A 16,285-nucleotide genomic window follows, 5' to 3' on the forward strand; every position below is an offset into this window, starting at 1 on the left:
CAGTGATGCCATGTCACTGAAGGTGTCAGAAACAGGGAGATGATGACATGAACTGGAGTCATATTACACAGCAGTGTCTTCAAAACACTGTTTATCTGACCACAGGTATAAAGCTAGAATTTGTCCTGTCCCTGCATAGCTGCTTTAAGGGAGGAAGTGTGCCAATAGGGGCTTTCTCCCCTTCTTTTGTCTCTCTGCCTTCCCCCTCCCCCGCCCCCATGTTGGGACAGAGGACAAGTACATTCCTTGTGCTCAGGGGAGTGCAGGGACAGGTTAGGCACCTAATTCCCATTGAAATCCAGGGGAATTAGTCACTTAACTCACTTTGACATTTTTGAAAATCTATCAACATCTATCAGCATCTTTAGGCACCTAAATACCCTTGAAAAACTAGCCCTTGGAAGCCTAAGTCCCACTGGCTTTAAATAACAGGTAGGCTTCTAAGAACCAAGGGCTTTTTTGAAAATGGGACTTAGGCTCATAAGTCACTGTGGCACTTCTGAAAATGTTACTTCAGATCCTCTGCTAGTGACCCATATTCATTTCCTTCTCTTTTTGGCTCCTTCATTAGAGCTATAACTTTATTTCTGCAGATGACTCATGATTCCATATTCTTTGCTTTGATTTCTTTCTTCATTGCTTTATGTTTGAAAGGATTTCAGCAAAGAGGACAATGCTGTCCTCAAATCTAAGGCAATTTGGGAAGCTGTCTGTCAGTCTGGTGGCCTTCTTCTTCCTTTTGGGAAGAAGGTGTCCCCATTTTGGAAACAGAGATATTGAAGTGATTTTCCCAAGATCATAAAGGAATTCTGATGACCTGGGGAACAGAACCTGGATTTCCTAAATGTGAAGTTTTTGGAATAACCACAAGATTGTCCTTCTTCTCATTTATAATTTCTGAAAACCTTCTCCAGGGAACAGTTAAAAGTATTTAGATGAAATAGAGTCTCTTATGAGTAATCCCATGTTTCAGCTTGATCTTCTAATTTTCCATAATCGGTTCTTGTACAGTGTGTGTCTACTATCACCTCTTCTTCTAGTGCTTCCAATTTTCCATCCTTTTCTACCTTTGCAAAATCTACAATGTGCATTAGGCCGTTAAAAAAATAACCCAAGTTATTAACATTTAGAAATTAGCTAGAATACAAGCAGAGTATCTTTTACATATGTATATTGAATGGGATGGACCAAACGGCAGGTTGATATAATACTAAATATGGATTAACACCAGAGATAGTAAAGACTCTAAGGGAGCCATACCTTCAATTTTACACTTAAAATTAGAGAGAGAATAAAATGTACACAACTCTACATTATACTGAAACATTGTATTTTTATTAAGGGTTGATGATGACAATACATGTCATGAGAGTGGAACTCAATGGCTTTATAAATTTCACCTGAACTCCCAAGATAAACAGAGCGCTATAACACGCACACCAGATTATGGGGTATCATTTATTTTCCATTTCCATCTGTGTTTTGAGAAGAGCAGAAAGTACAGGTCCCTTGAAATAGAGGTCTCTTGAGTATAGTAATTGACATTCATTTAAAACAGAGTGAGACACCATCTTCTGTATTGCTACTGTGATTTGTATTACAGTAACACCAGAACTGAGATTGTAGTGCTGTAAAAACACAGAGTAAGAGAAAGTTCCTTCTGCAAAGAGCTTACATGCTAAAGTTAGGATAAGTAATAGGTAGGAGAAAGGAAGGATTATTGTCCCCATTTTGCTGATGGGGAACTGAGGCACAGAGAGACCAAGGGCCAGATTTGTAAAGGTATTTCAGTGCTGAAAGGTGTAGATATGTTCCTAGCGGGATTTACAAAAGTGCCTAAGAAGGGGCAGAAATTTAGCAAGAACTGGAACAGATGCTGTAAACTAAACATGGAGACATGAAATGTGTACATGGTGAGAACCCTGTTCATAAAAATGAGAACAAAATAATGGGCAAGAATAATAGGGAAAGGGTATCATCTGAAGTACAATGGTGTCTCAAGCACTGTACAAAGATTTAGTAAGAAACGGTCCTTGTTGTCTTACAAACTAAACAGGCAAGACAGTCAAGTATTATTGTTCCTACTTTACAGACAGGAAGCTGGGTCACAGAGAGATGAGGTGGCTTGTCTAAGGTCACACAGGAAGTCTGTGCCACATACTGAATCCACATCTGAGTCCCAGTACAGTGATTGAACTACAAAACTACCCTGAAAACTGTATGAAGCTGAGGAGGAACGGGCTGTCCATGTCATAGAAATGATAGGTGGATTTGGGTTACATTTTCAGCAGGATGGAGTCATCTGGATGATAGGCTCAGCGAGTGTTGCCTGGAGTGAGGATGGGGAAACAAACTCCTGGCATATGCCAACCGACCCATCTGGTCATATTTGGCCCATGGCAGAGCTGCTTGGCATCCCCACAGTGACACATTCATACTGCAGTGGACAGAATGAGGCCATGATGAGCATGACATTTTGGAGTAAGGATCTGCAAAATTTAATCTTTAAAATTGCAGCAGTTGTTGAGTAATAGGTCCAGATGAAATCCCAGCTAGCAAATGTCTGCTTATTTCTGCATTCACCTAACATAAAGCCAGCTGAATGGATTATGGATCCTAGCTGTGCACCTTCCCATTTCAGCAAAGCTTATAAAATGGAAACATGTCAAACCTGGATAGATAACATTTCTTGGTATTGGAAAGAATCCATAGCTGCAGATAGCAGGCACAGTTCTTAAATAAATCTCTCCTCATCACACACATGCCTGGTGAGCTGGAACTAGAACTAAAGACTTTTAGCTTCCCTGGCCTTCTTCAGGCCTCGCCACTTGACATGAAGAAGAACTGCTTTAGTTCAAAATAAAAGTCTCTTGTCTTTCTTTTGGGCTAGATGCTAGAGGGCAGCATCTCTCTCTCTCTCTCTCTCTCTCTCTCTCACACACACACACACACACACACACACACACACACACACTACATTTCAATACTAACTATTGTCTTTACCAGAGCAGGTGGAAATATTACAGACCACCCTGCATATAAATTGTGAACAACAATACAGAATCGTTCTACAAATCTAGGCAAAATCCTTCCAGATCTCTTGCAGGGTTCTTATGTAGCTTCTCCCTTCCTCCTCAGTTATATGCTGGGGGTGAAATCCTGGCCTCGCTAAAGTTAATGAGATTTTGCCATTGACTTCACAGTGGCCATGATTTGACCCTTTGTGTCTACTGTATCAGGATTACAAGAGTACTAAATGTGCTCAGTTAGATGCTGTTCTTTGTCCTACTGAAGTCACTGAGACTTGTGCCAGTGACTTGAATGAGGACTAGATATAGAGCCTTAGAACTAAACCCAGCCCTCAGATGCAAATCCATGGCTTCCACTGAAGTCTCTCTCCCACTGAAGTCAATGGAAGCTGCATGCATACAACTGGGCGCAGATTTCGTTCCTAGGTCTATAAGACAGTATCACAATATACAGCCCCCTAATACCAGGCCTGCTTTGAAATGTTTATTATTAAATCCTTGTAATTTTTGGTCAGATCTTGTTAAGAACATAATACTGTCTTGGAAAACAATCTGAAAGGGTATTACAACAGGATTGGGATTACTCGTTGCAATACACTTAACTGGGGGGAAATTTCAAATTCAATTTACAGTAATGTCAAAGTACAATTAATATATAGTCAATGATAAGGGAAACATGCAGACGTACACATTGATAGCACTACTTCAACAAATAACTTTTGGTGCTAGTAATTAGGTACACAAGATTATTATATGTTTAATTGGCTAACGTGACAATTTGGAATTACATCTAGTCACATTTAATTGGATTTGGAATCTCCAGAGGATAGGAAATGGAGAGCAGTGTGGAGAAGCAGCAATAAAAGCAAACTGATTTTCTAAAGTAGGTGAAAGCAAAGCATTAATATCTGCTTTACAATAGTTTTTAATATCCCCCCAGTCTAATAAGAGTAATGCAATGGTTGTAACAAACAGTCTGGATACTAAAGCGTATTCAATTAGATACAAAGATTGCTGATTGGTTTGGGGTTTTTTATAGCATAATTTAATCAAAGGTGAACTATGTTTGACTTTGCTGTAGACTGAGATATTCTCAGACTCGCAGTACATCCCAGTGCTGTTCTGGAAGAAATTTAGATTGTATTTAATGTATTTTAGTCCATAAATGCTTTGAAGCATAATAAGCAGCAGCCAGAAAAAAATATTTTTGAGCAGCCATTAAATATCTGAGCACAATATAAATAGAAAAACCATAAAAGGAAAAAATGTAAGGTTGTTTTCTCGCATATAGTTTAGCTACCTAATAAAAATGCTTGCTGTATTCCCAAAATATGTTTTACTGTTGAGCAATGACTGATAGTTCTGTATAACTGTGTGCCCTTTTTATATAAACTTCATATTATATTCATTTTATATTATCTGCTTTAAAACCTAGGTACTTTTATCTCACTCCACTCCCCAATATTCACATCTTCATTCTGCTCTTGTCATTAGGAGTGCCATGACTGCTGACTACATGTACTGGCTGTCTGGAGGCAGTGAGCAGCATATAAGCAAGCTCATCAAACTGTATTGGCAGGTAAAAATTGATGGTCTAACTAGAAAGGAGGAGCCCATCTCACTATTAGAACCAAAATGAAGGATTAGTGCTTAAAAGACTGCCGACAAAGATAGCTCTGGGGCATATCAATCAGCAGGACACTGTATAGTGCTAATGTATTTATAATTAAGTAGATTTTCTGGGACTAATTTTAAGGGCAAAATTCAAGGTTGTTGTTAACCCTTGGCTCATACTTCAATTTTATGGAGTGCTATAAAATTTAATTCCAGATACTGACCCTTTTTTAAAAAAGTTTGCCTGAGACTGTTTTTCTGATAACTTTTCATACTCTTTGAAATGGAAGGAAAAATGACCTAACCAGCGGTCTCAGGGAAACAAAGTACAATAAGAAAGATAACTAGTAAGACCCCAATTCTGCAAAGATTAATCACTGCATGTAGTCCTATCAGCTTTGATGACCCTCATCGCTCGAGCAATGATTACTCACTTGAGTAAGGTTTTGTAGGATCAGGGCCCTGATCTAACAAAGCACTTAAGCACATGTTTAACTTTAAGCACATGTGTAGCCCCACGGACTGTAATGGGAGTACTGGTATTCTTGGAAGTAATCAAGTAAACATTTGCTGGATTGGGGCCTAGGGGCTTAGTGCTATCTCACTGGTACTGGTTACAGCTCTAACCTCTGTCTTAAACACACCCACAAACCCACGTGTATATACACACACACACACACACACACGCACATATGTGCTTCTGAAACTCTACTCACTCCAGTAACTGCTTGAGAGTCTCTCTTCCTTCCTGTCTCTTTATTTTTAGGATTGGGTTAAGAGCTAATAGAAGGATCTCCTTACTTTTCAGAAACAACAAGGAGTCCAGTGACACCTTAAAGACTAACAGATTTATTTGGGCATAAGCTTTTGTGGGCTAGAACCCACTTCATTGGATGCATGGTGGGCTAGAACCCACTTCATCGGATACATAGAGTACTCCATGCATCCGATGAAGTGGGTTCTAGTCCATGAAAGCTTATGACCAAATAAATCTATTAGTCTTTAAGGTGCGGACTCGTTGTTTTTGTGGATACAGACTAACACGGCTACCCCCTGATACTTATTTTTCAGTTGCTTCCTCCCATCCACTCTCTGGGCATTAGTTCCCTACTTCTTCTCTTCCTGTTTGTGCCTTTCTTCCTGATTGCCCAAGCTGGCCCTAAGCACAACTATAACATGGTGCAAAGACTGTGTGGCAGCTGGGGTTCCAGCCTTTGGGGGACCCACCTCCCAATTTGCAGATGGGGCCCATTCCATTCTTCCGGCAGTGAGACCCAACAAGAAGTTCATCCCCTACCATCAGAGGGTAATTCATGGGCTGTCCCTCCACTCTCCAGCACTTAGGGCCAAAGGCAAAGGTGAGCCCTCTATCAGTTATAAAACTAATTCTTTCCACTCCCTAATTGATATTTGCCCCAGCTGTACCTCCCTATCTGCATGCCCCATTGTCCAAGCAAATGCTTCATGGCCTGACTCCCAGGATGAGATGAAAGATGTTTTATGTCAAGCTACTTTGTCACTGGTTAAATGGTTAATAAAAATCCATACAATCTACAATGGTTTCATACATTATGCATAAACTTTACCTTATGATAAAATATCAGGGTCTGATTCTGATCCCACTTACACTGGTGTACACTGTATCACAGTTACTCTTTGTTGTATGAAGACTAAAAGAAAAAACACTTCTAATTTACCCCAGTGGAATGAAGAGCAGAATCAGGCCCTTTATGTTCCAGCATCACTCCTGGAGGTCTGCAGGATGAATCTTCCCTTTCCTAGTGTGACCAGATAGCAACTGTGAAAAAACGAAAAAGGGGGTGGAGGGTAATAGGCGCCTATATTAGAAAAAGTCCCAAAAAATTGGACTGTCCCTTTAAAAACAGGACATCTGGTCACCCTACCCTTTCCTAAAATTGTTAGCTACATCCTCTGACTTCTTATTTATACACATGAATACATCTTACCCTAGGAGCCATCGTCTTTTGGAACTGTTGTGAGTGCAAAGTATGTCTAGTTTATTGAGCTAGAATTTGCTGTGCCTGTGAACTTTCAAATGTGAATCGACCAAGGGACCTGTGTATTAACCTCTACCTCAGCCCAGGTTCCAGCTCCACTCCCATTCTGTGGGCTTGATTCATGGGCTGGACACTGGGATGGGTATTTTCCCCCTACGTGCTTACTGCATGTGCATCAGGAGATCCAGTAAAGTCCCAACTCCCCAAGACCTCACTGGTGGAAACATGCAGTCTTTGCCATCCCTGTTCCTATTTTTTTTCTGCCTGTCCTTGGAGCTGGAATTGCTCGTCTTCTTTGTTTGCAGAAGCTGTGAAGTGTCAACAAAGATCTTCCCATTTGTTTGATCTCTCCAGGTGCTTTATTTTCACTGTGAGGCAGACATTGGACAAAGTCACTGGCCTTCAATTTAGTGTCTTTAGCATGGGCTAAGGACTCAATAACATCTAGGAGTGTTCACATACAGGCAGCTAGGGCCCAATATTGTGCCTACTGAAATCATTAGAAGTATTGGGGCCTGAGAAAGTACTGTATGTTGAAGATGCATGAACAACAACCTTACCTTTTTGAGTTGCTGAATTCTGTGCATTCAGCATTAAGGGTCACTTCAGTGTTAATAGTGCCTATAGCAATGATTACCCAGCATTTTGTGGGGCATGACACCATTGAGACCTATCACCAGAGGGTGACCAGGTAGCATTAACAAGTACTGATCTTTATGTTAATGTTCTCTCTTTGTCTCTGATTAAGCTGAAAATAACTTGTCACGACTGTACATGCTTATGTGCCTTTGTAACCAAAGCAACAGCTATTGATGCACGCTCCTTTTCTTGTTAACCATTTTCCTCCTCCAGAATTCTGCAAGGCAGTCTCACGATTTTGAGGGAAAGTGGAGAAGAGGACATAACCAGGATGGATATCTTGGTGGAGATCATTAAGGCTCTTTACTTTGGTAAAGATTGATTTTTATGTGGGGGGGAAAACTATCACACTTTACTTCTGATCCAATGGCCCGACACAAGGTTTTCAGGATTCTACTGGCTATCTTCGTATCTTCACTTGGTGATTTTGCTTTGGAATAAGACTCATCTTCTGCCTCTTCCATGGCTTCGAATGTGTCACCCTTCTTAAATCTTTCCACTGGCTAGCTTCCTCTTACTGCATAAAACTGAGGCTCTTTATCCATAAGACAAAGCTCTTTATTATCATCTTGCCTCCATCAATATCTCACCCTTTTTTCTTTCCTCTGTTCCTTATGATCACATTGATCCTTTCACTTATTTCTCCCTTCATCTATCTCTCTAGTTTTTGGTTGCCCCTATCCCTGGCAACATCTGCCAAAAATCCTCTTCCTCCTTCAAATCCCTCCTTAAAACATACCTGTTTAAACAGCCCTTTCTCATCATAGTAACCCCTAGGCTTTTTTTCTTCTCCACTGATGGCCTATGTCTTCTCTTGTGTTTGTTTGCCTTTAGATATATATAAACCCAGTAATTCCTGTATCAATCCCAATCATTTGTGGTTGAACTAAAGAATATCTTTTAGAAAGACATCCCATCTTGATTTAGACATTTCAGTGATAGAGAATTCACCTCGTCCTTTGGAAAGATATTCTATTGGTTAATTATTCTGTGTTAAAAATACACACCTTATTTCCACCTTGACTTTGGCTAGTTTTAACTTTCAGCCATTGGATATTACTATGCCTTTGTCTCTACTAGAGAAAAGAGCCCTTTACTGACAGATATCTTCTCCCTAGTTACGAACTTATAAACTGTGATCAAGGCCCTTCTTAAGCGTCTCTTTGTAAACTAAATAGATTGAGCTCCTTAAATTTCTCACTCTAAGGCAAGTCTTTCATTCACTATACTTCTGTGAAATGATGTGTAATATGATATACAATATTGGTTCTGAATAATAATCTTTTCTGTCTACTCCATTATGAGATGGAAGTATAATTAGAGGTCAGTGGGGAATGGTTTTCCCATCCCAAATAAGGATGAAAACATCAAAATCTCAAATTCTCTCAAACTGAAAATCTGAAGAAAACAAATTGAATTTGGTCAGTTGACATATTTCATTTACATAATTTCTGTTTCATTTTTATTTCAAGCTTTTTCTACATTTTTACTAACTGAAAAGTCATTTCAAACTGACAAAATGAATTTTTTGTTTCAAAAAACTTGAAATGGGATGTTTTGACAATTTCAACACTTTTTTCCGAAAAAAATTTGAAATTGGAACTTGATCAATACTGAAACTTTCCTGTGACCAATTTTGGTTTTAACAAATTGGGTTTTTTTGGTTGAAAACACATTTTGTCAAAACAATTCCTATGTATAATGCTGCATAGAACTGAGCAAATAATTCATTGAATAATAATATCCATTTCAAATTAAGCCTTTTGCTCTGGTCACAGAATATCTTTTGAAAAGTTTTACCCCACTGGGGGATAACAAATATGTAAAATTAGCAATGTCTGGCTTAGTTGCGATTGGTCATATAAGTCACAAGGTATTTTTTTCTGTTCCTGGATTATTGGGCAAGTGTAACCCCCTGGTGAGTATGTGTTACAGGTTCCTCTCTGTGCTGATCCATGAGGATCTGTCTGTTACAACACCAGCTAGAGAACCTTCAGGATCTGTGGCTGTTTGTGCCTGGGTCTTTTGGATTTGGCTTTCTACAAACATTTATGTCAGTTCAAGTGTATTGCTCAAACATTTACAGAAAAGAAGGGGGACACTAGTGGTAGAAGCAAATTCTTTAAATATTTAAATGGAATTTGTTTTGCTTTGTTTACGCAGTGTTCATTGAGACCTCAGCCCTTCCCATGTCAAAAATCTATGGTGTCATAAACACAAAATAATTAATTTACAGTGTGATGAAGCAACTAGACCCCAATCCTACATGGTCTGAGTACTTCTTGAGTAGTGATCAGTACCTTCAATTCCCATAGATGTCAACTTCAATTGACATCTTGCAGGCTCGTGACCCAAGAGAGCAAGGTTAATAGCAAGAAAACTCAGACTATAACCAAAATACCATCAGCAATCTTCATTTGGTTAGGGGGCTACCAGCAGCATTATATACTCATTCTATAGATGTGTCCCGTAATCAGCACTGCATTGCATGTCAGGTTTTTAGCTTGGCAACAGGGAAAATGTTTTGTAATCCTTCTAATGGAATGTTTCATGTGAATTGACAGTTTAGTTTCTTTGTATAGCTGGGGTATCATCTTAGTGAGAAAATGTATTTCTCGTCAATTCTTGAGGGCACCATATATTTTGTGGCTAAGCTTGTTGTCATATTTCACTTCAGAAGTACCCTATCTGGCAATCCATGTTCATAGAAAGTCCATTGGCTTCAGCTGGTATTTTGTAAGTGTAAGCACTTCAGGATAGGGCCCATATTTTTGAAACAATGTAGTTAGAGGCAAATATCCAAGCTACATATACCCTTGTAGAACGTATTTTTGCCCTAAGAAGTATTTTTTAACTTTTCTCACTGTGGGAAAGGGTAACGTGTTTCTTTTCATCTTCTCTCGTCGCTCTTGCCAATAAAATCTGTAGGCCTATCCAAATTGTATATATGAGACATGGATATTTTAAAGGATTAATCTCTTTGTGCTTTTTGGAAATTTGGAGTGAAATCATCTTGCATTTCCATTACAAAACCAAAAATGTTTTTGCACACTGTGGCAAATTGCTGGCATTACTTCGATGGGTCTCGTGCTTTCTCTTCTTGGGGAGGGTTCAGAGCACCGTTTCTCACCCCTGAACTGGGGTATTAACTGCCCCACTAGTGTCCTAGAGGAGGGAAGTGGAGAGGGAGGGACATGGGCCTGCCCTCTACTCCGGGTCCCAGCCCAGGGGCCCTAGGGATAGCGGTAAACCTCTTGAACTAGTGGTTCCTTCCCCTGGACTACTTCCCTCTCCTGCCCTTCAGCTTGTGGGGCTTCCTGCCCTCCCTCTGCACAAACCAGGTGTCCCTTTACCTAGGGTCTTGGCCTTCTTAGCCCACTGCAGCACTTCTCCAAACTCTCCTCTGCTTCCCCTCCAAACTGCTCTCTGCTCCAAAACCAATCCACTCTACTTCAACTCCTCCAAACAGCTCTCTACTTCAACATCAATCCACTCTGTTTCAACTAGCTCAGTGGTTTGAGCATTGGCCTGCTAAACCCAGGGTTGTGAGTTCAAGCCTTGATGGATCATTTAGGGATCTGGGCCAAAAATTGGGGATTGGCCCTGCTTTGAGTAGGGGATTGGACTAGATGATCTTCTGAGGTCCCTTCCAACCCTAATATTCTATGATTCTATGAACTCCTCCAAACTGCTCTCTGCTCCAACACCAATCCACTCTGCTTCAACTCCTTCCCTTGTCTGATTGAAGTGGGGAAGGAAGGGGTTTATCAGGTGACTGGCTTCAGGTGCTTTAATTGGCTTCAGGTGCTTTAATTAATCTATTGCAAACTTTCTTCCCTCTATAAGGAATAAGGCTCTCTTCTAACACTCTTCTGCTGCCCTCTGACCATGCTGTATCACAACACAAAAGAAGGATAGTCTTCTTCTTAAGACCCTGGACTGTAACTTAGGAGATCTGGCTGCAATTCCTGACTCTGCCATTGACTTTCTATATCATCTTGAGCAAGTCACTTAAAATCTGATCTAAAGCCAATTAAAGTTATTTCTTCTCTGTCATACTTATTTGGATTATAAGCTTTTTAGGGCAGGAACTGTCCTGTTAGTATGTGCTTCCATCATAACAGTATTTGAGCACCTTCCAACCTTTAATATATTTTTCTTCCCAATACACCTATGAGATAAGGAATTTCTAATATTCCCGTTTTGCAGATGGGGAAACTGAGTCAAAGAGAGACCAAGTGACTTGTGCAAGATCACACAGGGTAGTTGTGGCAAAGCAGGAAATGAAACTAGGTCTCCCTCAGCCTAGGCTACTGCACTAACCATTTGACCGTCCTTCCTCACTGAGGAAGTGCTAGTACAACTCCATTGCCATCAGAATCCTAATCACAGTTGGAGTTTCTGTAATATTTTGTCCCTTTGCTTATGAGATTGCACCAGTCACTTGTTCTTGAATTTTTCACTGCTCCATAAAATAGCAGCGAGTTAATATCATATCTGATACTATTTTAAAGGCTTTTTGTTGCTGTAGTTGTTACTAGTATCTTCATCCAGGCAGCCTTATGCATGTATCTAGCCAGGTTATTTTTAAATTATTTTTTCTACACAGTCGTTTCCCTTTATTAATTTTCCTCCCTTCCACATGATTTCTACTTAGTAATATTTTTTTAATATCAGATAATTAATGTCCGCGTTGAAGCATACCAATTTTTTCATATATTGAGAAGGTAGCACTTTGAATGTCGCTCTTATTAAAACAAATGGTTTAATTATCTCTAATTTCAGAAGGGATGGATTTATTTAACCAATATTTCAGTTTAAAGTAATAGACAATACATATCTTGGTCATAGTCGGTAGCTATTGAAATCCCAATATAAAGCACAATACAAAACCCAATAAAAGTTTTAACTATTAATGAAGATCCATAAATCATGTTGTCAAAATGAGGTGTAAAAAGAGAGCAATCTGATTGGCTAACACAAGGTCCATACCATTTTGAAAAATGCAGGAGGGAACAAAAATAATATGAAAATGCCAGGAGTGGAATTCTGAACCCATGCACTGCTTAGGGGACAGGTTTACTAGACTGCAGAAGGTAGAGAGCTTGAAGGTTCATGGGGGAATATAGACCCATTCAGGAGAATGCCAAGGAAACATCAGGGAAAACCCAGCCTCACCTCCCTCCTAGGCTGCAGGTCTTCTTCAGGAGTTATGCATCCATTATCCGTTTCACCCCATCACTGCATACCACCTCCTCTCTGAAAAGAGATGAAGCAATGCCTGTGCAACTCCTAGAAGTATTAACTGTCACATGAGTTTCCACTTGGACATCTACTCTTATTCTAGGGGGATACCACACAGAGCTTTAGATGAAGTCTCTTAGAAGGGAGTAAACAGTAAGCAGTTTTCAAAAACATGCCTTAATTCTACATATAGTCAAGTTGCCCGGCCACTAGATCAGCAGCCCTTCACTTACATAAAATGTGGTTTGCCATTGCACTGGCCCAGTCATGTTAGTTGATGCATCTCTGAAACCCAATAACAACATCCTGTTTGTAGGCAGACCATGTCTGTCTCAGTCTATTACTGACTGATTAAGCTTCTCATGTTTGGGTCTGGTTCCCAAAGGGCATGGAACTGTGTGCTGGGAAGGAGGACTGATGTCTCCTTCAGTTAGCTTTAGCTTTTTGCATTGCTTTCGTGTCAGCTTCTATTTTTTCTGCTAAGGCCACTGGAAAGTTCCAGAAATAAGCATTCCATTTCCCCTTCAAGGGGTATTTCCACTCAGTGTCGCTTCTCATTCCCCTGTGTTTTGAGACTGGAGGATAAGTGCTACAAATAATACTAGGGTCTAGATTTTCCTGGATGCAATAGCTGACAGATTTCTTCACTAAATACTCTCCAAATCTACAAGAGGTGATGCCACTTTAGATTTCGTACTGCTGAGGAGCTCATAGAAGAACTGGTTGTAAGGGGACAACCTTGGTTTGAATGATCATAGCTAATTCAGTTTAAACTAACTGGAAGGATAAACAAAAATAGATCTGCAACTAGGATCCTTGATTTCAAAGGGGCAAACTTTAAAAAATTAAGGGAATTAGTCAGGGAAGTGTACTGGACTGAAGAACTCCAGGATCTGAATATGGAAGAAACTTGGAATTACTTTAAGCCAAAATTGCAGAAACTATCTGAAGCCTGCATCTCAAGTAAGGGGAAAATTTCATCAGTAAGAGTTCCAGACCAAGCTGGATGAGCAAGCATCTCAAACATTGATTATGAGAAAGTAGAAAGCCTACAAGAAATGGAAGATGGTATGGATCAGCAAAGAAAGCTACCTCTTGGAGATCAGAAAGTGTAGGGGAAAAGTGAGAACTGCCAAAAGCCAAATAGAGTTGGACCTTGCAAGAGAAATTAAAACCAATAGTCAATGATTCTATCGCCATATAAATAAAAAGAAAACAAGGAAAGAAGGGGGACTGCTAAACACTGAGGATGAGGGATAGATCAAAGATAATCTAGGCATGGCCCAACACCTAAACAAATACTTTGTCTTGATTTTTAATAAGGGTAATTCGGAGTTTGGTTAATGGAAATGAGTATATGGAAGTAGAAATTACCACAGCCGAGATGGACGTCAAACTCAAACAGTTTAATGGGACTAAATCAGAGGGCCTAGATAATCTCCATTCAAGAATATTAAAGGAACTGGCAATATGAAATTGCAAGTCCAATAGCAAGGATTTGTAATGAACCTGTAAACTCAGGAGTTAAACTATGACTGGAGGATTGCCAATATAGTACCTATTTTTAAGAAAAGGGGGAAAAAGTGATTTGGGAAACCACTGGTCTGTTAGTTTAATCTCAGCTGTACAACTGAACAAATTTTGAAAGAAAATGTAGTTAAGGACATAGAGGTAAACAGTAATTGGGATAAAATACAACATTGTTTAAAAAAGATAGATCATGCCAGACCAGCCTAATCTCTTTCTTTGAGAAAATAACTGATTCTTTAGACAAAGGAAATGCAAATATAATCTAACTGGATTTCCAGTAAGGCATTTGATAGAGTTCCACATAGGGAAATTATTAGTTAAATTTGAGAATATGGGGACTAAGATGAAAACTGAAAGGCGGATAAGGAACTGGTTAGGTTAGGAGGAGACCAGGTCATACTGGTCATCCTGAAAGATGAACTATCATGCTGGAGGGAGATTACTAGTGTAATTCCTCAGCGATTAGTCTCAGGACCAATCTTCTTTAACATTTTTATTAATGACCTTGCCACAAAAAGTGTGTGTGCATTAATAAAATTTGCAGCTGCCACAAAGTTGGGAGGTATTGCCACTACAAAGGAGGACCAGAATACCATATAAGAAGATCTGGATGACCTTGAAATTGGAGTAATAGAAATGGGATGAAATTGAACAGTGCAAGGTCATGCACTTAGGGACTAACAACAAGAATTTTTGTTATAAGCTAGGGACGTATCAGTTGGATGTGACAGTGGAGGAAAAAGACCTGGATATATTGGTTGATTACAGGATGACTATCACCCGCCAATGTGATGCGGTCATGGAAGAGACTAATGTGATCCTAGGATGCATCAGGCGAGGTATTTCCAGTCGAGCTAGGGAAGCGTAAGTGCCATTATACAAAGCACTTGTAAGACCTCATCTGGAATACTGTGTTCCATCATGTTTAAGAAAGATTAATTCAAATTGGAACAGGTGCATAGAAGGGATACTAGGATGATCAGAGCAATGGGAGACCTACCTTATGGGCGGAGACTCAAAGAGCTTGGCTTGGGTAGCCGAACCAAACAAAGGGTGAAATGATTGCTCTCTGTAAATAAATCAGAGGGATAAATACCAGGGCGGGAGAGGAGTTGTTTAAATTAAGCACCAATGTTGACACAAGAACAAATGAATATAGACGAGCCATCAACAAGTTTAGGCTTGAAATTAGACAAAGGTTTTAACCATCAGAGGAGTGAAGTTCTGGAATATCCTTCCAAGGGGAGCAGTGGGGGTTAAAAACCTAATTGGCTTCAAGACGGAGATTGATAAATTTTGGAGGTAATAGTATGATGAGACTGCCTACAATGGCATGTAGCTCATCTGCGACTGCTAGCAGCAAATATCTCCAATATCTGTTAATGGGACACTAAATGGGGAGGGCTGTCAGTTACTACAGAGAATTATTTCCCTGGTGACTGGCTGTTGGGTGTTGCAGAAATGGTTATGGACCACTTTGGGGTCAAGAAGGAATTTCCCCTCAGGTCAGATTGGCAGAGACCCTGGGGCTTTTTTTTCTTCCCTGCAGCATAGGGCACAGGTTGCTTGCAGGTTTAAACTAGTGTAAGTTGTGGATTCTCTGTAACTTGAAGTCTTTAAATCATGATTTGAGGATAACTTACCCAGAGGTTATGGGTCTATTGTAGGAGTGGGTGGGCAAGGTTCTGTGGCTTGCAATGTGCAGGAGATCAGACTAGATGATCATGATGGTCACTTCTGACCTTAAAATCTAAGAGTGGATGAACACATTGAGGAGTCAGTTGGTGGCTTCAGACTCCTTTGTGTAGATTTTATCCTCTGGGCATGATTGTACAAGTGCTGAATGATGCTGAGCCTTTTGTTCTGCCCATGTGGTGTGAGACTGTCCTCTCTTTCTGAGACCAAGCTCTTTAAAAGTTCTGCAGTTTATAATTCCTTTCCTATATCACTGGAGAAACCTAACAATGGGCACAGCATTCAGATATCAGTCACCTTCCCATGGCACTGGCAGCAACAAAGGTCCACAACCGTAGGTCTTTTTTAGTGGGTGCTAGAAGTAAACCTGGTTGTACAGGGACAAAATCACATTAAATTCTCCTTTTCAGCTACTGGAATTCTACTACTGCTCACTATCAAAATAATCTCTTTGTTTATAAAGAAAGGGTAGACATTTAGCAATGTTGGTTAAAAGCTCTTTGGGCCAACTTCATT

General features: G+C 39.9%; 1 protein-coding gene across 1 annotated transcript in view; it reads left to right on the plus strand.

Annotated features, from left to right (window-relative positions):
* Positions 1-16,285, plus strand: part of SPATA16 (spermatogenesis associated 16) — a 113,289-nt gene that overhangs the window by 48,998 nt on the left and 48,006 nt on the right. Inside the window, exon 4 of the mRNA XM_038416418.2 lies at positions 4,524-4,608. Coding sequence (XP_038272346.1) covers positions 4,524-4,608 — 85 coding nt within the window. The remainder of the gene's footprint in view (positions 1-4,523; positions 4,609-16,285) is intronic.

This window comes from Dermochelys coriacea, chromosome 9 (assembly GCF_009764565.3).
Source record: "Dermochelys coriacea isolate rDerCor1 chromosome 9, rDerCor1.pri.v4, whole genome shotgun sequence".
In the NCBI taxonomy this organism is placed as follows: Eukaryota; Metazoa; Chordata; order Testudines; family Dermochelyidae; genus Dermochelys; species Dermochelys coriacea.